Raw genomic sequence first — 22,568 nt, 5'->3', positions numbered from 1 at the left:
TTTTAAAAACCGCTGAACAGGTGATACTCCTTAGCTGGCCTCCAGGATTCAGTTCAGCAGATTTGCAGTTACACAGTCGCACAGATTTCTCTTTTCCACCTGAAGCAGCAGAGTTTCTGTCTATAAGAGGGGGGAACAACAGCAATATCAAAAAACAAATGTCAGCACTGTAAAACTAATTAGCTCCCAAAGAAAAGACCATTTTACTTTTGTTCTAAGATTTGGAATTGGTTGCATGAGATGAGGCTTGAGGTAAAAATCAGTCATTCCTTACTGCTCTGTAAAATAATTTTGCTTTTGCGTGACTAATCGGCATACCAACATGGTGATACTTCCTGTGACGTGGAGAAATTCAGTCCAGCACACATTCATGTTTTTCACATTAATACATTCAGTATGTGACCAGGTGCTGTTATTTTTATTTAAAGTTATTGGTCCTTCTTGCAATCTTACTTTAACTACACAACTCTCAAGTTCTCATGAAAGGCTTAAAAAAAAAACCCTGAAACTGGACAGAAATTTTCTTTTTACTTCATAATAGACTCAAAAAAATTAAATTTAGAGTATTCCAGCCTGGATTCACTGTTGAAAGTTAAAATAAGGCACAATTTAATCATAGAATACGTCAAGTTGGAAGGGACCCATAAGGATCACCAAGCCCAACTGCCTGCTCCTCTCAGGACTGTCTAAATCTAAACCATATAACTAAGAGCATCCTCCAGATGATCTTTGAACTCTACAGGCTTAGTGGGGAGCCTGTTCCAGTGACCGGCCACCTCTCAGTGAAGAAATTTACTTCTGTTTTAACTTCTCCTGCTTCACTGTTGTTGTTAATATGATGTTGGAGACTAAAATAGACAATAGGTGCTGAGCTGGCACACAGACATCATGGTTCAAACATTTAATGGGGTTGCTGGCTACCTTAAGGAAAGGGCTCCCAAACTGGTGAAAGCAGAGGTCCCCAGTGAAAGCAGAGGTCCCCCAGGGTGCATCAATATCAGGAGATCACTGCTGCCCAGAGGGATTTTCTGGAGCAATGAGGATGGATTGAGAACTTCTCTGTGCTGGAGCTGGGTATCAGAAACGCCTCCACCCTCTCAGCCTACCTGCATGAGAAGGGGCTGAGGACCAGGAAAGCCCTAGTTCATGATCAGAGCTGCACCTGCCACATACTGAACTTTGGCTGAATGGTGAATGACAGAAATCCCCAGAAAAGATCGCCTGAGTTGCTTACTGACATTAAAATAACTAATCCAGCCTGCCGGCTGCTCCAAGGGGCCAGCAGCAACAAAAGGGTGGAAAACAGCATGCAGGGGGGCAAACAGATCTGGTACATACATGGGCAGTAACCAGCCTGTCAGAGGTGGTCTGTGACCCTTCTCTTACCACTTGAGCACAATGCAGCCAGTCTGTCAATCAGTGAGTGATCATCACATCAGTGTAGGTTGCAAATATGTTTAGTCTTGTAAAAGGAAGGAGATATAGCCTGTGCCCCTCCACCTCCCCCCCCCCAAAAAAAAAAGGTTACATGACCTATGTCAGATTCAGTTTGCTTTGTGAGACATCATGCAGATCATCACAGGGCCAAATCAAGTGTGAAAACTCTTGAGCTGTGCAACAAAATGACATGTTTTCCCTTGCACAGAACTGCAAGGTGAGATCTGCAGGTGGAATTAAATGGGAATCTCTAAGCTTTTGGGAATTCCTCCTACTCCAACACATTTAGGAGCTGCTTAGTCATCATCTAAAAATCTTGCCTGCAAACAAAAGAGAGTTTCTCAAGAAAATAAGTGTCTCCACTGGGAATATTAACAAAGGGAATTGTATTTTCAGGGACAGAAACATCTGCCCCACTAGGCAGCAAAACAGACTAAAATAGTCAAATGTAAAATATATATGCGGCTGAAAGCAATTGTCTTAAAACTCCTTGTTTACATCAAATTGGGCCACAGCTGAACAACAAAACTAAGAATTTCAACACTGTAGAATTGTCTTTTGAAGATGTAGGCAGAATTCATAGCTGCATTAAAACAGAGTTGCTGCCTTAGGGGCTCTCATTGGTACTCCTGCTTTGCTACTGCTTTGGACAACTGTGTTTTACAAATCTTCTGTCTTGGTCTGCAAGCTGTAGCTGTCATAAAGGTCACTGCCATAGCCAGACAACAAGAGGAGATTTTAGTAGTTGAGGTATTTTGAATCAAGATTTAGAAATTCTGGTGAAAATTTCAAAGGTTTGTAAAAGAAGGAAAAGATGTCCTACAGCCACTTTACAGCACAATCTGAACATCTTGTTTGGGTTATATACAGTGCTCAGCAGATGTATTCATTAACGAGATTTTTCCATGAAGAAGCCCAAAATAATTTGACCTGTAATTATTGAACAGATTTTGTTTAACTGTAAATGTGCTACATACCAATCTGGTTCTGCTGGAATTTTTGTTACTTTTTGCAGTACGTCACAATTCAAGGCATCCTCATTCCTGCACCTACCTGCATTTTCACCTAAACATCATGGGCCCTGCCCAGAGTTACCTCAAAGCATTCTTCAAAAATGCCAATTCTCAGGCTTTGAACTATGAACAACCTTGACCACAAACTAGAAAAGCAAAAAAGTTTGAGCGCCTTCTGTTGAAAAATCTGTGTGAGAGTGTACATGTAGCATTTCAGCTAAAGGGTATGCAGGAGGTGGGGAAAAAGCTGCCCTTCTGAGACACCAGTACCTGATAGCAGCTGGTGTAGAGCTAGTCACAGACTGCAGGTTGCAGTACCAAGAGACAGATTCAACTCCCCTCACAGAAGGAAGATGCCAGCCTTGGCAAATTCCCCACGCTGGCTGCCAGCCAAACAAGTTTTGGTCCCTATGCTGTTATATTTTGTGGCATTTTTCATCATTATGGAATCAGAGCAAGGTAAAAAGCATCCACGAGATGATCTTTCCTACCTCAACCTATCCCCAGGGGTAAAAGCATGTGCAGGGGAGTATTTTATTTTAGTAGGCTTTTTGTTTGAGCTAGCTCTCACTCCTGTTGGGTAATAAATATAAATAATGCTCTCACTCCAGTAACGTAAAACCAAAGGTATGTGCTCAACATTCAGCTGCAAGAAGAGGATAGAGGGCTGAGATCTGTTAGTTCACTCTTCCCTAAGCTTCCTAGTGTCCCTGATATCCCAAGACTGAAGAATTCCACAGATTATTACATAGAGAGGTAGAATGTAATTATCCAACCTCACCTTAGAAGATAGGACAGCACAGCTGACGCTCTTGTGGAAAAGCCATCCACCTTATTTACTGTTACCCACTGCATTTTCTTCCATATTAAAAAAAAATTAACAAACAAACCGAATGTTTCCTTACCCGTGTGTCTAGATTATACGCAGTCTTCTTTAAATCCTGCAGAGCCCTCTGCATGAACTCAAATGCATGGCAGTCAACACAGGGACGGCCTGGGAAAGTGTTTAGAAGAACATTTAGCAGGGAATCATGACAGTATGGCATGAAGTATTGAGTAGAATGAATAAACAGTGATTTTGAGTGTGAGGAAGAGCTACAGAAAAGAGTCCATAGAGTGAGTACTGATGTATGTACTCTTGAACAATGCAGGTTATTGTAAAAGGACCATAGCCACCAGACAGACGCAGTCTCTCAATGACAAAAAAAATTACTTCGACAAATTTGCATTAAAAATTTTCTTCCTTCTTTATGGCTGTTCCCCTCATTCTTCTCCTGTCACAGTTCATAGTGTGGAAATATTAAATCCATGACTTGAGTCTTTCACTTTGCTTCACCTACCCTGAGCACATTTTCTTTCTCATCTTCAGACTTTTCAGATTTTTCAGAAATCCCCTGTGAAACCAGGAAACTGCTCCCTGGAAAATCTTGTCTCCTAATATCACAAACATGAGCTCTAAATAGAAAGCTAATGGAATAAAGTTGACTACAATATCACAACAACAGATCACTTAGCCTCTAACTCTGAATATGATACAGCTTTGTCCAAAGCTAGTGAAGCAAGCTCCAGATAAACACAATGCCTTGTCATTAGTGGGCACTGCTGATAAGCAGAGCTGCTGCATTCTGGACTAACTGCAGTATTTAAGATAGCATTCTCATATCTAGATATCCAGACTGAAGGTCAGGAGGCTTGCTTTGCCTTGATCGTCACATAACACAAAGCTGTGCCCTAACAGATAGCAGCACTGAAACAGAACAAATATAGAGATGATGAAAGGTCTTCAAATCATCAGGCTCCACACAAGCTCTTATTTGCTTCTTGGTGCCCATGCCTCTCTGACAACTTCACAGGAAATATTGCACAAATGAGAACTGAGTGCAGGGGTTTTTTTGAGGTCTGGTAAGGGAGAAGGATGAAACGTAGATTGATGTTGAAAACCCTGCAGTGACTGTCAGCCTATTTTGCAAAGACTTGATAGTTGACTGATTACTACACCCCTCTGATAAGCTGGAGTATGAGCTTCCAGCTCACAATCTAGGTGCTAATCAGCAGACAGGAATCCTCCCTGCTGGAGAAAAGGAGTCTGCCAAATTCTTGAACTGACTAAGAAAAAAACCCCAAGAGATTAAAAATAAACATTGAGAAGTATTAAAGACCACCTCTCTCATTGTTGCACCTCCTGACTTTAGTGTTGTTATATCTGCACCAGACAAAAGGAGAGGGCAGTATTTTCCTCATCATCAACTTGATGCAAGGACCTGTCATTATGCTATGACGTAAAATAAACTCAACACAGATCAGCAAAGGAGAATTAGGTGGGTGAAGGCCGCAACACTAGGTGCTGACAAAGTGTGCTTTCTTGGCATCTTCATAGTGATTTTTTAAAATGAAAACTACTGACTTTAATATAGTAGACATTACCAAGAATGAAAGATGTAATGAACTGTCAATGTCCGTTGAAAAAAAAGAAAGTCTTAATAGTGTCTCTGAAAAGCAAACAGAGTGATCCCTGGCATAGAAAGGATTAAAACAAAGAAAGGTCTGTACAAAAGAAAAGGTGCACAACAGTGGCAGATTTCAGGTACAAACAAGACAGCAACAGGCAGGAGACAAGTAAGAGAATGGAGAGCCTTGGATGCAGGAGAAAAACAGCACAGGTATGCTATCAAGTTGTGGTTTTAAAACAACATAAGCATTCATGTCCAAAATAGTTTGAATTATTTGCACTAGCTTCGGTGATGTGAAGTCCTGAAACACTGGAACTACCATACAAGCTGTATGAGAGGACAGTAGGGCAGTACATACTTTCAGCTGGTATGGCCGTTCCCACTTCTTGATCAGATCTAACAGGCTCCACAAGCAGCAGTGCAACCACAAAAACTAAAGGAACTGTAAGTATTGCTCTTCTCAGAAGGCAGGGTGACAGCATCTTGGAAATGGGGGATTGTCTGTTTATCAAGAGAAAAAAAAAACAAGTTAGTGAGGAACATTACAACGGTTTTGTTACAAAGAACTTCATGTTCCTGATAGCTAAAGCATTGGTAGTCTTCCTTTGAAAGGAAAAAACCATCAAAGATCCAGAGCATGGACAAAACTCCTCTGTACTTTCCCAGCAATGCACATAAAACTCAACTGGGATAGAATGTCCCTAGGCATGAAGGAGAAGTCCCTAGACAGTTTTGCTTCCATTTGCAAGCCAGGATGCCAGCAACTTTGCCTGCTCTATGCCTCCAACCTTTTTCCTAACTCCATGGTCCCAGACTACCACATGAATCAGGACAGCTGGTTCACTGTTAAGGCTTGGAAGATCAAAACTGCAGGGATTATAAGAGCTGGCTGAAATAGACCTGAACCTGGAAATGAGGTTTCTACTCTCTGACTTGCTTTACTGATGCACCATCTTTTTACAAGTGTAACAACTAATGGTGACCGTTATCATTAACTACGCACCACACTGATCACAGAAACTTAGTTCTTTATGAAAGTAGCTGAAGGAGAAGAATTTGGTTAAACCTCCACAAATTCATAGGTAGAACTTCTAATGGTAAATGCATCAAACCCCTTTAACCTTTTGTTTCCCATCCAAATTTGGGCTTCAGACCTTCATTTGCAGCCATCCATTTGCCTCTGAACTCCACAGCAGGCCACACCATGAAGAGAGGTACAGCCTGGTTCAGCAACAACTCCTCTCCACACAGAGGTAGAATGTTTTTTTCACACAGAGGTAAAATATTTTATAAGAACGCAGGTTTCAAATGAAATATTTTCTTGATCCAACAGGTAAATTGTTCAGATCAAGAGGGAACATAGGAAACTTGGACTGGTTCGAGTTTCAACTGTCTATTAGAGATTTCAATCCAAGCCTCAAGGATCCTGGCAAACTGAACTAAATCTTTAGCTCAGTCAAGTTTACCTTCCATTCCTGTAGCTCCAAATGGAAGAAAGAAGGAATCAAATAAGGTTAAGTTGTACCAACACAATAAAATCCACACAAAAAATCTCTTTATCTAAACCCAGAAAAGCAGGACAATGCTCGGTCTCTTCCCCATTTTTATACTGGTGCGTTCTAAGCAAAAAATGTTGCATAAGAACACCAGATCTGCATGTACTGAATGGAAGAGAACAGCTTGTATTTCACATCTGGGAAGAGGGAGGCAGGAAAGGAAAGGTTTTTCTCCATCTTGCCACAAAGATGGAACAGAACAAGCTCGCTCTTCAATATACGCAATCCACTGTTTCAGACACAGCTAATCTGAAGCTGCCAATTCTGCACAAACACTTGCAGCACATGCAAACCAGTAATTCATCCAGGAATGAGCAGCATCTTACACATCCCCTTCCTGTGCACCTCAACCTAAACATAAGAGTAGGGGATGGTTCAGAACCAAGAGGCACACACATACATGTAGTCACAGATATATTTGGGCCCACACCAAAAAAAAAGAAAAAAGATATGGTAATGTAATTCCTGTAACCTCAGAACTGGGTTTCCTATCCCTCCCACCATTCAGAAGTGATCTGATGTGATCCTTTCCTTTATTTCTATAATCCCTAAAATAAAGGGATTAAAATCATAACAAACAGCTTGGGCGTTCTGATTTAATTAATGGTGATCTGCAATCAAAGCAAGTACAATCGAAGACACCAGACTTTGCAACAGGATGCAGCAGTGTGTGTCCAAGTAAGGGTAAACGAGGGTAATACCAGCCTCCTTTGGAAGTACCTAATGCAGAGGCCTCCTGGTCAGCAGGAGCAGAGGCTGTTCTCATAGCTGACCATGAGTACTGCAAAGGTTCAACAAAACAAAGCAGATGGGCTGCTAAACTTTTTCAGGGTACCTCACACATTATTCACCTCAGCATCAGCTCAGCATCCTGTGTGAGCCCTGCTACAAAACAATTGCTCCCCAAGTGCAGAATCACCTTAGATCACATCTAACTACTGCCTCCTAGTTATTCCGTGGGAATTTGCTATCTGGGAGAAATAATTATGACAGGCTTCAAGGGTGGTCTCTCTCTGCAGTGCAGCTGGGAATGGAGACAGATGTGTGCACGGACCTCTGTGAAAGAGAAAAGTCACCCCCTCTAACAAAGGAAAAAAATATCAGTACCTGATCTCTCTCTTGTCTTTGTGATGGTCTCTTTGAAATGGCCGCTGCAAGCCGCTAGCAGAACAAGTGCAGCATTTCTGAGCATGTGCACTGTCTCTTTTTAACCTCCTCTGAAAGAGGTTATTACTATGGGGAGATTTCTGCCATGGCAACAATGCAGAGCACTGCAGCGCACAGCACAGATTTAAAGAGGAACAGCCTGTGTCTCCCAGGTCTGGAGGAGGATATTTCTGCTTTGACATGCGAGTTCCAGCAGTGACTTCCCTGCTCCAGGTAAGGTTTTTAAAGCCAGGGCGTTTGATTAATCTCTTTTGCAGCCTGCTGAAAGATTTACCTGAAGTCTGCTCAGCTGGATGTGGTGCCTGATTCAAGTAACTTGTTTCCTTGATGCCTCAAAATAACCATGACAAATTACACCTGCTTTATGGGAAACCAGGAAAAACCAAGGGATCGCACTCGTGAACTGCAGGACTTGGTGCAGCTGAGACTTTGATGAAGGCCAGGAATTGTTCAAGCCCACAGTCTGCCATCTGAACACAGTTACAGGGGTCATAACCACTCATGCCTGCTTTCCTGAGCACTTCTGTCATCCCAGTCCCGGCTGCCAGGACAGCTGCAGGAGTGCAGACACTCAAAGTCTGAGTGGGAACTTGAGTTCGAACTCAGAGTAAACTTCACCTCCCTTCTCCAGCCTGCACTCTGTTCCCCTTTCATGAGCTACATTCCAGAACAACACTGACAGCGCTTCTGCTGAGTGCAATGCAATAATGGATTGCAGATGACAAAAGTGCTTTTGTCAAAGCAAAGCTAAGTCCAGGGGTCGCATCTCCCCCCCCACCCCAAACACATTTCCCATCACAAATTGGACACCAGTAGATCTTGTTCCAGAGAGAATGAACCCAGCTGAGGGCAGCTGCAGCACCGAGAAGCATGTGCAGAACTTCGAAGGGACCATACTCCGTGTTTGCTCTAGCTGGTTCAGTAGGGACTCAATCTTAAACACTTTCATGGTGAAAGTTGGGGCACTCAGTGTCCAGAAAGGTCAGGCACACAATCTGTTTTTTTTCATGAGCAGAAACTCCTTCTCAGAATTACGACTAAATTGCTGGGTAACATTTTTTTTTACATGCTCTATAGCCTATCTCTCCTGTACAGCCCTAGGGGAATCATTAACTCAGCTTTTTAAGTAAGATGCTAAAATTTCAGATCGTTCAGTGTGTACCTATGCTGCTATATGAAGTTATAGCATCCACAAGCAGAGTCAAGAGGAGAATAATTATAGTACTGCCATCCTTATACATCACAAAAACAGAAAGAAGGGGGAAATAATTTTTAGAGACTATTCTTTTGGACAAATAAGATTTATCACTGTTCTAGCAGAGATAACCAGACAGCATTTGGTCTGACTACACCAAATCACAAATTTGGTCTCTACACAAATTACAAATGCAGAACTTTATTCGTGATCATTCTCAGCCATTAATCTCACCCCTTGGCTTCTCTTACTGGTAAATAACATATATATTCACATACACACACACACATCTATCTACCTATCTGCCTTTTCTTAACTTGTGCTCTTGATCATCCCCAGTAAATCTTACCCTGTTCTCTCGAATCCTGTCCTTTCTCTATCACCCAAGCAGCCAGTCCTGGTAGCTTGGGTGTTATCACTGATTCCTTCTTCTAGACCCATGCAATGGGCTTCTGGTTCCATTAAATACAATTTAATAAATCTAGTTCAGCCATTCTCATTCCTTGCTCTGAGCACCTCATACTAGCTAACGTGACCCCCTTCTCCTAAATCTACTGCAAAGAACAACTTCCTTTTTGGCGTTTTAACCACATTTCCTCTTTATTCCCTTCTCCCCACTCTGTACCATATTAAGCACCAGCTTTTCTCTTCACAGAAGCTAATATTTTCTTAACTGGAAAATATCAGTTCACCGAGGAGGAGACTTCCCACAGAGGAGGCAGAGACCCCATTTTAGGATATTTTTATTTGAAAAATGCTTTGAAAAATTAGTCTGACAATTTTCAAATTGGTAATTTCTGGCTTTCTGCTTCAAAATTATTTCCTTTTTAAACCTAAGCTTAAAAGAGTAAAAACTCATTTCATGCTCAGTTCATGGAACTGCGGAGTGGGAGCAGGTCTTATATTAAGGGTATTCGGGCACTTCCCCACCAGAACATTACAACCCAAATAAAAACCTTCCTTCTCTTATTTCCCTCATGCACAGAGCATGGGTGGTACAGAGGGCACCCCAAAACTGGAAGTACAGATCAGAACTGGGACTACCCTGTCCCTGCACAACAGCCCTCAGTGGCGATTTCGCTGGTGTGCCCAAATTTGCCATGGTGGTCGTGTGACACCTCAGGCTGAGCGCAAAAAGAGATCATCGGATGAAAGGTGGAACGTTCTGACACCTCAGCCGCCCTGGGGGATCATTCATGAGAGAATTTACAGTTTCTTTTTCTAATGAAGTAGAACACAATGGATTTTTTTTTTCAATATTCCCAACAGCTAAAAAGCATCAAAGCGCTGTTTCTGAGATTTCCATTTTTCATCTTGACAGCACGTTTTGATACTATAAATATTTCTGTGGGATTGGGAGAAAAGCTCAAGCCTGTACCTCTAAGCCTCTTCACTGCTTGCTCTCTCCTTGCCTCTTAAATCTAATACTCTGTCACAGCAGAAAACTTTCTTCCCTCACTAAAGATAACAGATTCTGTCACTTCTCCTACAGACACTTTTATGCTTTCTCACTGTCTGCCCTCTAAATCATGGGAAAAATCTCCCCACAAGGTACCATCTTGTCTCCCATCAAATCCTCTTTTAAGCTTTACCTCCACCACGAATCCTACAAAGCACTGCTGCCTGCCAGAGCCTGGGGAGGAAGCCGGTTGTGACTGCTGATGGTATGCAAATGCGCTTGTTATATCAGTATCTCACTGCCTCACACCTCTCACTGAGTCCCCCCCTTGTCATAATCCCAGGTTGCAATAGCTCGAGGGCAGGGGCTGTGTTTGCACTTGCTGGCACAGCACCACATGGCTGGAGTGTTGACTGAGACCTTCAGGCAGATGTGATGAACGTCAAACTACCTACAGCTGATCGCATTGTCCCACACTCTGATATATGAGCTATTCATAGAGCAAGCCTCTTATTCTTTTCCTTCCAATTTAAAGCTCTTGGGAAGTGTCAGAGTGACCAGGTTAAGAAATGAATCCTTTCTTTGTTCCCTGAGCAGGTCTTGCATATTTTGGTGGCAGCAAATAAGTGCAATTGTTCCTCCTTCCCTTTTCCCCACCAGTAATTTTAGGAATAATTTCCTTGGCAGTAACTCTGATTCCTGCAGCCCCTATCTGTCAGAATATGGCTCATCTGAAATCATTCTAGGCCCCAAAAGTCTTGAGTTTCAGTGCAACACCAAGGCTGGGCTCACATCCAAGTCTGACTTTTCCACCCACCTCTTGGGGAGACCTGCACTGTCAGAACTACTTACTGCTTTTTGGATGAGATACTAAACTGAGGTCAAATCTTTCAGCATCTTTCTGAGAGTTGAGAAGCATTTAAAATCCCGTGGCAATATTCCAGAAGGGTTAGCATTAGCTGAGATATCCCTGTCCCTATCCACCCTCCTGCACACAAGTCTTTGGGGAAATAAGCTGTGTTCCAAGATGTACTTCAGCTGTTTCTAGGTACATAACAGTTGCAGCTGGAACTAGTTTGGTAGCTCCACAGGGATGTCTTGGGTACTTTGCAGCAACTGCACAAATACGCACACATGTGAATGGGCTTTGAACTGGAGGGGAACAAACTGCTATCTTGCCAAGCTTCCCATTCTGGAACCATACTTCAGAGTCCAGGGGTCTCTTCTAACATGGGTGGCCTGGAAAAGAGAAGATTCCTTAGCTGAGATGCAGTGCACCATTAGCCAGTTCCCTTGCAAATGCTGCCTCGAAGAATAGCAACTGAGGAAAATAAAGAAAATGAGATCGCTGAAATTGGAAGCTTATTAATGATCCTTTTTCTCCCAAAAGATGTTTATTATCCAAAGTCTGCATAAGGACACTCAAACTTCAGAATCCAGAAGACTCACAGTCAGAGGGCTCCAGATCATAGAATGGTTTTGGTTGGAAAAGAACTTTAAGATCATCGAGTCCAACTGTTCCTCTAACACTGCCAAGTCCACCACTAAACTACATCCCTCGGTGCCACATCTACACAACTTCCACGGATGGTGATTCAACCACTTCCCTGGGCAGCCTGTTCCAATGTTTGACAACTCTTTCAGTAAAGAAATTTTTCTTAATATCCAACATAAACCTCCCCTGGCACAACTTGAGGCCATTTCCTCTTGTTCTGTCCCTTGTTACTTGGGAGAAAAGACCGACCCCCACCTCGCTACAACCTCCTTTCAGGTAGTTGTAGAGAGCAGTAAGGTCTCCCCTAAGAACCGTTACCTGCTCTGGGAATCAACTTCTCCGTGACTAAAAGACTGATCCAGGATGACTTTTATGACACCAATACTTGGATCTCACTGATAATCAATAATTCTGACATTAAGATCTCTATGATTTGATGGCTTAAAGATGGATGTACCTTCACACGTTTATGTTTGAAAACAGCATCCTTAACTTGAGTTCCTGATTACAAGATACTTGCAAGCTGACAAATGTGGCTTCTCCTTTTCACTATTTTTTTCTCCTTTCTGCAATTACAGTGCTACAAATTGCAAGCCAGTTAGTGCAGCACTATACTGATGTCACACTAGCTGTGACTGTACAGTTTCCAGCTAAGAGCTTACTCATGTCTGCCTTCAAAATGCTTTGTGAATGAATTCCTCATTTGCTATTCAAGGATGTTGGTAGACAGTGGCCAGTGACAAATAATTAATTAATATTTCTTAAGTATCATTATAGTCATCACAATCTTGGCCAAGATGCTGGAAAACAGGCCAGAAACACTGCTAAAGGCATCACTAGTTATAGCCCAAGTGATCACAGCAGGGGCAGACTCCCATCCTCAGGAGGTCTAGAACCTGATACAGGCGGGGATTAAGTTCCAACACTCACTCATTAACAGATTACACTCCTTGAGTTCTCCAGGTCACGTGGCTACCGCTCTAGAAAGAAGACACAGTGACCACCAGGGCACAATGGGTTATTTCTTCCTTGGAGCACTTTTCCTATATGTTAGCAAAAAACGTGTAGGTCACAACCCTCAAACCAACAGGTTAGGTTTTTCTTCCGAAGGAAAAATTACGAAGAATCCTATGTTAGTTTTCTTATTTACTAAGTTACAGTTGGTGGTAGCAACTATTGCCAACCTGTGTTAGCACCACCAATGCCAAATGTGCTCTCCAGGTGCACTGCAGGGCACTTCCCATGCTGGAGGTGATTCCCTACCTACTGTCTGACATCCAGGCCTGGTTTCCAAGCAATGCGTTCTTTAACTTCTGGCATCCTGGGAAGTACCTTTGCTTTCTTCTGCACCTGTCCTCCTGGTTATGTTACTGGCTTTCATGGCACACTGTTGTAAATCACATGAATGTACACAGAAAGTGTCTAGGCTCAGGTCAGTGCGAGATCCCCATCCAGTTTTAGGGAGACACATCCATGGCAGCTCTGCTTTCAGACTGTTCACTTGCTGTCCACTTCCAACACCTGTTAGAATATGCAAGGCAACGCCCCAATGATATCAAACATATCTTACAAAACACAACAGCAGTTCTGCAGCTCCGAGACTATGCAGAGTGCACTTTAAGAGAGCTGAGAACAAATCGATCTTCTTGAGGGCATTTGTCTGCACAAGAACCTTCAGAAGAAATACGGTGAATCCAGCGTCTGACCAGAATTAGAAAATGCTGCAAAATATTCCTCTCAATAAAAGCCTTTCAGTAACCAGCAACCTCCCAGGAGGCTGAAATGCTGAAATGCTCCACTGAAATGCTTCTTATTCTCCTGAACTCTTTAAAATCTCCATATTTGCTCACTTAAAAAGCAACAAAAATCCCTACCATGAGCAAGGTATTCTAAGGGGATGAGGATGTAAAAGGGAAGCAAATACACTATGATGAAACAAACAGATACATATTATTTTTATGCTGGATCGGGCTTTGACCAACCTGATCTAGGGAGTGATGTCTCTGCCCATGGCAGCGAGGCTGGACTAGATGATCTTCAAAGGTCTCTTTCCAGCCCAAAGCATCTTATGATTCTATGATTAATAGATGGCAGAAAATCTTTGAAAACTGAAAAGCCAGGAAACGGAATATTTTTCCTTTTATGAACAAAAAATACTAAGATACCCATCCATACAAAGAAAATTCCTTGTATTCCCATCCTTGTCCATGGAAGGGCAAAGATTCATCTGTAAATCATTTACTGATATGAGAATGAGATAATTATTAATTTTGTCAAGTAGGCTGAAGGATATGTGAGGAGCAGCCCCACGTACAGGTCAGATTGAAGAGAGATTTCTTTTTGTGGAGAAAAGAGCAAGTATGGTCATCCAGGATGCAGACAAAAATGGGGAGCTGAAGTTAACATAGCTGCAAAGCAAAAGTGGTATGAGATAAGAAAGTAGGTTGGGTAGGGGAGAGAAAAAGAAGGGCTAGTTTAGCTGGGAAAGTGGAGAAAAGAACCAATTCCTTAAACCTTTCAAGTCCTCAGGCAAGACTGGAGTAATTAGGATGGATAAGAATGCTTTATACTTGGAGGCGAACAACAAATAATTTTTTGTAGACTTTCTCAAAAACATCAATAGTCATATACAGCACTCTGAGGGAGAAACAAATATCCTGACTTTGAAAGTCTAGAACTGATGCGTGAGGTGCAAGGTGTTGTTCAAGGGATGTAGACATCACAGTGACACATCCTAAGGAATGGGATGCCATCATGCAACTCTGTTCTATGGGGTACTCTCTAGATATGTCCCATTCCCATGACTTCTGCGGATTACTGCTTTTAGCAATTTAAATCTCAGCAAGGCAAGAACAACAGGATTTTCACTGTTATGCTGGAAGGCAGAACTGTCAGAAAGCCATGAGCGTGTCTGTCTGATGGGTGAAGCTACCTGCCAAACCGCTGAATACTTCTTCCAAAACTCAGCACTGCCAGAGCAGGAGCTGGCCTGGAGCTCATACAATTTTAATAGCTTGAAGCAGTGCTTATGTTTAAAAGCAGGAGCAAATTATTTACAGTGCAGCCAAATTTTCAAGGTGAGGAGGAAGAGAAATCACAGAAGGTATTTCACTGGGTGCTTACAGTTGTGCACAGGACAATATGGCAGCTGAGAAAAAAGGAAAGACATGTCTGTTAACTAAGCTTTTCCCTGTCTTACTTTGCCTCTGCTTTTTTGATATATTCTTTTGTCTCTTACATAAATTCTAGTGTACTTATTCATTCTGTCCATTTCTGCCTCTTAGTTCTTTGTCCCCCATTTGACATCCTTTGTTCTCTCAGCCCCTGACATTCAATCCGACGCTCAGCTGCAGCGTGTGAACGCTGACCCCTGGTTTGGGCCCTCAGCTGTCTGAGTGCAGTTTAGTGACCCTTCAAAGAAAAAAAACAGTTGTTTGTTCACCTCTCCACCATCTCATCCCTCTGCCAAAATGCTATTGCTCTCTAGATGGTTGGAGCAAACACATCGGCTTCTCACCCCCTTGTAGTCGACAGTCTGGCATACTGTGCCAGGACAGATCACAGAGTGCTCTGTAAAGGGCAACGTGGAGTGTCATTGACTGGCTACACGCTTGTCCCATCTGCCAGAATTAGCATCAGCTCTGCTGGCTTTCTGCATCTAACACAGCCAGCTCCAAGCAGCGCAGATTGCAAACAAAGGTGTAGATGAATGTAAAGAGAAAAGAGTCTCCTGGGTTTAAAACTCATGTAACCACCCTGAGAACTTCGAGCGTGCGTGGAAGTCTCTCAAAATACCGCAGAGTTCATCGGTAGCATAGGCTCCCCCAGACCAGTCTGTAACTCAGCATGGGTCCTGGGGCTGAATCAGTGTGTATCAGCTAGCTGTAAGACACAAACATACACATACAGGAACATACAAACATACAGGAATGTTACAGGCAGGGGAGGGCTGGGAGAAAAATCTGCCCAATCCACCCCCAAAATCACAGCTGGCTCCAAGTCGAACCCTTAACCATTACCAGGAGGTGCTGAAAAGGCCCTCACTAGTGGTTCTCCACCTTTTTTAGCCTTTTCTAGGACTTTCTACTTTATTTTTAGGGATATGGGAAAGAAAAGGCAGTAACCACTTGGGTTTTTCTCTTCACTCCTCCTGGATGAAGAATCTGCACCCATCCTGTCCCCAGGAATCTGGGCAGCCCACTGCACCACACTGCGTCATTTTAAGTGCTGTGTTTGAATCTCTGAGAATGCACAAACTACTTCTCATCTCCACATCTCAAAGAAGGAAAGAAAACAAGGCAGAGCTCTCAGTTGCATAAATATTTTTCTCTTGCCAAAGAATCTTCTCTGGGCAAGCATCCTGCATTTTGATCTGAGAGAGTATCATCCTCTCCTCAGAAAGCAGGTATCCTTCACTTAGGTTCCACATTCTGGAAATTTCATCAGCAGGGATAAAAAAGAGATTATTTGAGGGGTAAAAGCCCCAATTTTTCAAAGCATAAATTCCTGCAGTGTCTATGGTAATAGTGCACTTGTGATATGTTGATTTCCCTAACAGGAGCCTCTCAAGGGTTACTGTCTCATCTAATACAGTCCTGCACCACTATGGGGCAATGGGTTCACATCTAGGGCATGTGGTTGTCATATGGGGAGACTTTTTAATAAGCAATCTGGAACAAATCTTTTTCAAGATTTAAAAAAAAATAAATTGTAGGGCATTTATGTCAACTCTACAATACAGTTGAGGCAAAAGAATGGTTTTCAAGTGACATTAAATGAAGTATCCTTTACACAGAGAGGTACCAGGGCTCTCCACAGCGTGTGAAAAAAGCAAGCACTAGACATGTCAGCTAAACATGACTCCAACGTACTGGGTGGTGAAAGGTGAGTTAGAGCTTTTATTGTGATCATCACTTAACCTCTCCAATTGTTTTGTTTTTCATACACTGTCCTGGAACAGAAGTTAATTTAGGGGAAGCACTTTAAACAGAATTGATCCACTGGTGTGACAACAAGACAAACCTACCATTCCCCATTGGTTCCAGTGGGGTTTTTCAGCCTGAAACACTCCTACTTGGCTCAGCTCGTTCTGTATTTAAACTCGAGTGCTTTTGAGTCAAAAACAAAGAACATCTGTGCAGCAATTTTACAGCTAGAAGTATTTAACATTTTTCCCTTGATGTGTGCGATTTGATTCACTGCCTGTTACACTGATCTTACTGGAGGAGCTTCACGGGTGATTTAGAAGACAGATCCGCAGTGCGGGACACCCAGGATGGCAAGTGGGCAGACAGCACACTGCTGGGCTGGGGCAAGGCAGGAGACACAGCTTCTGTAGAGAGACATTTGTGAGAGGTGGTAGCTGTCAGCTCCCGTTCAAACTGAGTTCTGAGCTCACTGCAAGCTGCTGCTTTCCAGAGAGACAAAGAGCCTCCCATTAGCCCATCAGCTGCAGGACCTTGTTTCCTTGAGAGGAAGGATGGCTTGGTTGCAGCCAGGTTTCTGCAGGAACGTGTGCCCTCTTTTTGGGGAAGAGAAAAACGAAGCACTACCAGACCAGCAGTGTAGTCCTCTTTAATCTGAACCTCAGGAGTGCCTCTCCTTATTATTACCACTTAGGCCTCCAAAGCTGCTTTTCTGCCCCAGGCTTGCTGAATAAGAAAATATATAAAAGCATACACATGTTCTGAAATTTAAAAACTCCAAAAGAGGAAAGTATTTCCTGGTTTAGTATCAATCATTTTATTATTTTGACTGTTTCTAATTAGTCAGCTATTTTATTTGCTGGAGTAAGTGTCAGCTACAGGGTTTTTTTAAAGGATGCAATTAAGCACAGTCAAGATTCATTAGATTACCCAAAAACCCTGCTGCTTCGCATTAACTAATAGCAACTACCAAAACAAGGGGGGTTTTTTTACGGGTTAAGCCTAAATGTAAAAACCTCTTGGAAAGCAAAGGCACGCAGCGATCCTGTATTCATGCTATAGAATGCTGTACTTGGCAATTAATTCCTCCCAAGCCGAGTTGAACATTGCCTATTTCCAAACACGGAAATTAACAGAGGATTAAACTGTCACCTTTTGCATAACAATGGGCTTCAAAGATTGATATGTCATGAGTCACCTTTTGTCTTCAGATCAGCCATCTAAATCTGATGCAGGTTGTGCTTTTTTGCTAGTACTTTTTTTCTAGATGGAAAAAAGACTGGATATTGTGGTGTGGGATGCTTCTGAATCAGTGAATTCTGGTTTTTCTATCTTCTAGCCAGTGTTAAATTGCAAATGTCATTGGAGAAAAAGAGGAGGGTCTAAAGATAGCAGAAAGGGTAACTCTCAGAATATAGAAAATACAGTCTTAAGACCCCACCTTCATCTGAGACAGACAAATGATAAAAAATACCTTTGTTGCACCAGCAATAAAAAAAAAGCCATAAGAAAACGTTTGGGTGCTGTTCATGTTGCACCATACTATGTTGGCATTTCTATTTGACAGGCAGACTTGCCAGTTTTGAGCATAGCTGTGAACTACAGATGCTTTTAAAAGAAGGGATAGAGGAAAATAGATTCCCATTCAAAACACAACCCGTGCTGAATGTCTATTCCAGGTCCACAAAGGTCTGAGACTTATTAGTCATACAGACAATTTTCCAGCTGCACTAACACTGAGGGTGGGAGAGAACATACTGAGGTGCTCTCTGTCCTTTATCTTTCTAGCTGGTTTTGAAATCTCCAAACAGAAATATTTCCTCTGTTTCTAGAGACCAGCTGTTGAACAAGAGGTGGGAAACGTAGGGAGCAGCTTTGAAATCTGTTCATATTGGCATGGCTGAATTGTATTAACTCATCCCTTGGCTGACAGCATGTAAAATATAACACATTTCACAGAGGATTTTCCCACCTGTGTGTTTGTAAGTACATAGAAGAAAACTAGATATAGTCCCTTTTTGCTGTCTCTCCAATGCCAGACATTAAACCAAGTGCAACTGGCAAGGGGCATCATTCATTCTGAGTTACAGACTTGCAGCAGCTGGGGCTCACCGTGTGTGCCACCTTTGGTTGGTTATCGTCTCCTTCAGCAGCCAGTGCTGACATTGCAGAAAGGTGACTGAACTAAGGACAGATTAAACAGGAATGCAAGCTGCAGGCACTGGCAGGCCAGGAGCAGCCACTCACAAAACAGAGAGAAATGGAAATACTGCACAGCAAACCACCCACCCAGCGCTGTGCTGCTGAGGAGTATCTTGATACAACCATCCCATCAAAATCCTCCAGCTTGCTTCAAAGGTACCTCTACTCATGGTGGACCCAGACTATAGCCTGGAAATCCTCCTCCATATGTAACTTCACATGGCCTCTTTGCTATGTATAATTCAGTACTTTGCATTCATGCACTGGGCTGACATCATGTGAAAGTTTCATATAAGCATTGCTGCTGTTCTACTCTTATGAGGGAGAATGTGATGTTTGGGGGCGGGGTGGGGGGTGGTGCGGTTAGTTAAGCGTATGATGCTTCTATGTCAGACACAGCAGGCCAAAACCTTGCTCTTCCATTTGGAAGGATGAGTAATAATTTAAGATGATCCTTAATATCTAGGAGAGTTGTGTCTTCAGGCTGTGAGCTATACCCTGAAATGCATCTACACAGGCAGTTACAACCGAGAGAAAGGATCACATGCTCTCAGTCACTTAAACAATCTTCCCTGCATCTGTATCTTGCTAGTCAGCACCAGTTTCCACACAGTTCTCACTAATCCTCCATCCAGCCCTGTCTATCAGTTATCTTTCTCCGATGTCTGATGTCTAGTCTGGACAGCAAAGACAGGAGCTATAGTGCCACTACCCACACTTGCAAGCTGCAGCACCCAGATGCCCTAAGTATATCACACAATTTCAGAAAAGCTTCTGGACTCGGACTGGATGGCAGCTGAGGCTTGTACTTAGGATTTCTTTACAGGCATCTACCAAGTTGGGTCTTGAAAGTGACTCTAAGTTTTCCTGTAATTATTGGACATATTCATATCCTTTCTGTGCATCTATTCTCCAGCTGGCAATTGGGGCTAACTGAAGTTCTCAACTCTCTCAAGTTGAAAGGCTTTATTTACCCTTGTGGTAAAAAACTTCACGGTGCCTCAGGAACAGCACCGTTAACTCCGGCCAGCATCCCAGAGCAGCGTCACTTACAGTTCCCAGGCCAGGCCATGGAGCAGCTGGGCAACCACGGCTGAGACCCTGAGTTTGATACGGGAAGCCAGTGTAGAGAGCAGGGACCATGTGGGTGTTTGGAGTTGTTAAGGACACACACTGCAGTGTTCTGCAGCAGTCGTGTTTCCTGAGGTCTTGTGGCATAGTGCCAAGTATAGAGCACCCCTGCAGATCTGAGAGCAGGTTATGTTTCAGAATGCTTTCCTCCATCTCCAGATCTCTACCAGCCAAAATGGGAAATGGGAGTCTCTGGGCATCTTTCCAGAAGCCTCTGAACTGATGCACTCATGCAGCAAACTCAACTGGTACATTCATGTCCTTTTCACCTTGGTATTTGCACTGCACAAAATATTTGTCCCATCTTCGCTGCTCCTTTGGATGCCCACTGGCCTTTCGTCTAGTTACCAAAGCAGAACGTACCTAAGTAGGACAAAACTCAGTTAAAGTCTGACGGATCAATAGTACCTGCCAGGTACTATTGGCTTGGGCTTCTTAACAATCATTAATGTTAATAGAAGTGTTAAGCTCTATAGGTAGATGTCCCTTCTGAAGTTACATCACTGGACTGAAATTTAACCCTTCTTCTCATTTCCAAAAGTCAATCAGGCTGTCATTGAAACAATGGAATAAAATCACCAGTCCTTGATCTATTCCTGTTTCTATTTAAAGTTGATGAAGAGTTGATATCACATAAGACCTCATCCTTAGTCAGCATGATTGTTCTGGACTTCCTGGCATTCCGACAAACTGAGCAAGTAAGGTTATTTAGGAGCTTAGAGCTAGGATGGCTGGAAAGGGAAAGCAGACAACATGCTGCCACCTTTTGGTTATAGAAATGAGAACAGGTGTTGTCTGGACAGATCGACCTGGAGGAAATTAAAAGACATCTATGCTTGTTTCTGTAATAAAATAATCTGAAAGTCCAGATAATGTGAGATGCATCCCTTCAAGTTCTAAACTGTTGCTATGAGCTTAGCTCATGCATTTCACACTTGTTCAGTCTTGTTTGGATAATTATACAATCATCGATCGATAATTAATAATTTCTCTCATTGAAAACATACAGGGATGAGTTCACTCACCTAAAACTAACGCTCTGCATCACTAAACTGATTTGAGGAACATAGCTGCAGAAACAGAAGGTACAAGATCTCATAAATTAGTAGCTTGTAAAAGGAAGTTACTGCATGTCATAACTCCTGTTGGGCTGTTTCCGTGGACTCACACAGTTAAGGCAGCCCGGCGCTTTCATTACCAGGTTCATTATCAGCACAACCAGTATGTTACAACTTTAAACCTTAACTCTTCGAGTGAGATTTTCTGTGCTGGCTGACTGCTAAGGACCTGAAAGGTATTTTGTTTGCTGGTTTATTAAATTGTTTATTCAGCTGTCAATGAGAATAAAAGATGGGAGAATGCCCATCTCAATAAAATAAATGCACGGTTGTTATGTTAAAAAGTTTGTGAGCCTTCTGGTTGGATTGGGAGCCTTAACATTTAACAGAGGAGCTATCTGTATCAGGGATGTGCTTCTCACTGCTCCTGAGTCACTGCACAAATCCGAGCCAAGCAATAAGGCTTTGAAAATCTCAGTTCAGGTATGTTCAGAGAAGACTTACGGGAGTTTGTAAGCTAAAGTCCATAAACATCCTATTACTCATAGCTCCCATGTGCCAGAGGCTCTTTATATTTATTGTACGTACAGATTCACTGAGCGTGCCCCATCCTGAGGCAATAAAATCCATCAAGCACTTGATCTTATGTTTCTCAGTGCTTACACTGAGTTCTCAAACTCTTCTCCTGGCATATGCATAATGTAAAGGAGGATCCTGTCTGCAGAGGGACAGGAATTCATCTGCCATCGAAGCAGTGTTGGTAGGCCTGTCATGCTCTATATCAGTGACCCACTGGTCCTTGAGACCTGAAGCCCTTGATAGTCTGCAAGATCTAGCTCTCTGAGTACTTGATAGGGTGCTGAGGGTCCCTCAGGTGGAACACCACGACAATATACCCTAAGGCTATCTGGCCATGAGATCACCTTACAGGACGCTGCTCATGCAACCTGTGCAGACTGCACTTTGGTGCACCTCCCACCTGGATTAGCCCCAGTCACTCAACCATGAGCACTCAAAGCTGTGCAGCAGACCTGAACTAGGCCCTTATGCCACATCGTGCCATTGTTACACTTCACACATGGATGCTTATGCAAAACGTCCCTGCCTCAGGAAAGACTTGCAGACCTTTAATATATCAACGGTGCCACCCTACGCTGTCTGCTGCACCACATCCAAAGGCTGGGAGTTAGAGAGCACACTTGTACCTCGAGGAGTCTAGGCTCTCCTGTCATTTGGAAGAGGATGCAGAGGACCACAGATATGAGAAAACCACTAGGAATTACCCTATTTATGCACTGATCACTCACGGATGGCCACAGCAAAGGCACTCAACGGTTTCAAGACACTGCCATAGAAAGATCAAGAAGATGAAGGAGGCCTACAAGAAGGCTGTTGGTAGAAATTTTGAAGCAAAACAAACCCCACTTACGTGCTACCACTTCTTCAGGGGGTTTAGCTCCATCACCCATCAGGAAAAGGAAGAGAGGAACTGATTTTATCTTGCTTCTTTTTAAGGAGGGAAGTGGCGCATTGATTTGCG

The 22,568-nt window shown here is 42.9% G+C and overlaps 1 protein-coding gene across 1 annotated transcript; it reads right to left on the bottom strand.

The window, feature by feature from the left end:
* LOC104496132 (neuropeptide-like protein C4orf48 homolog) lies at window positions 1-7,636 on the bottom strand. Its single transcript, XM_010139212.1, has 4 exons — window positions 7,564-7,636; window positions 5,259-5,401; window positions 3,356-3,444; window positions 1-120 (listed from the first exon to the last, which is right to left on the bottom strand). The coding sequence occupies exons 2-4, from the start codon at window positions 5,380-5,382 to the stop codon at window positions 49-51; spliced, it is 285 nt and encodes a 94-aa protein (XP_010137514.1). The 5' UTR covers window positions 5,383-5,401; window positions 7,564-7,636; the 3' UTR covers window positions 1-48.
* Between the last annotated feature and the right edge of the window lie 14,932 nt (window positions 7,637-22,568).

This window comes from Buceros rhinoceros, unplaced genomic scaffold (assembly GCF_000710305.1).
Source record: "Buceros rhinoceros silvestris isolate BGI_N320 unplaced genomic scaffold, ASM71030v1 scaffold257, whole genome shotgun sequence".
Taxonomy (NCBI): Eukaryota; Metazoa; Chordata; class Aves; order Bucerotiformes; family Bucerotidae; genus Buceros; species Buceros rhinoceros.
Note: the sequence above shows the minus strand (reverse complement) of the source record. Positions and strands in the feature narration are given on the sequence as shown.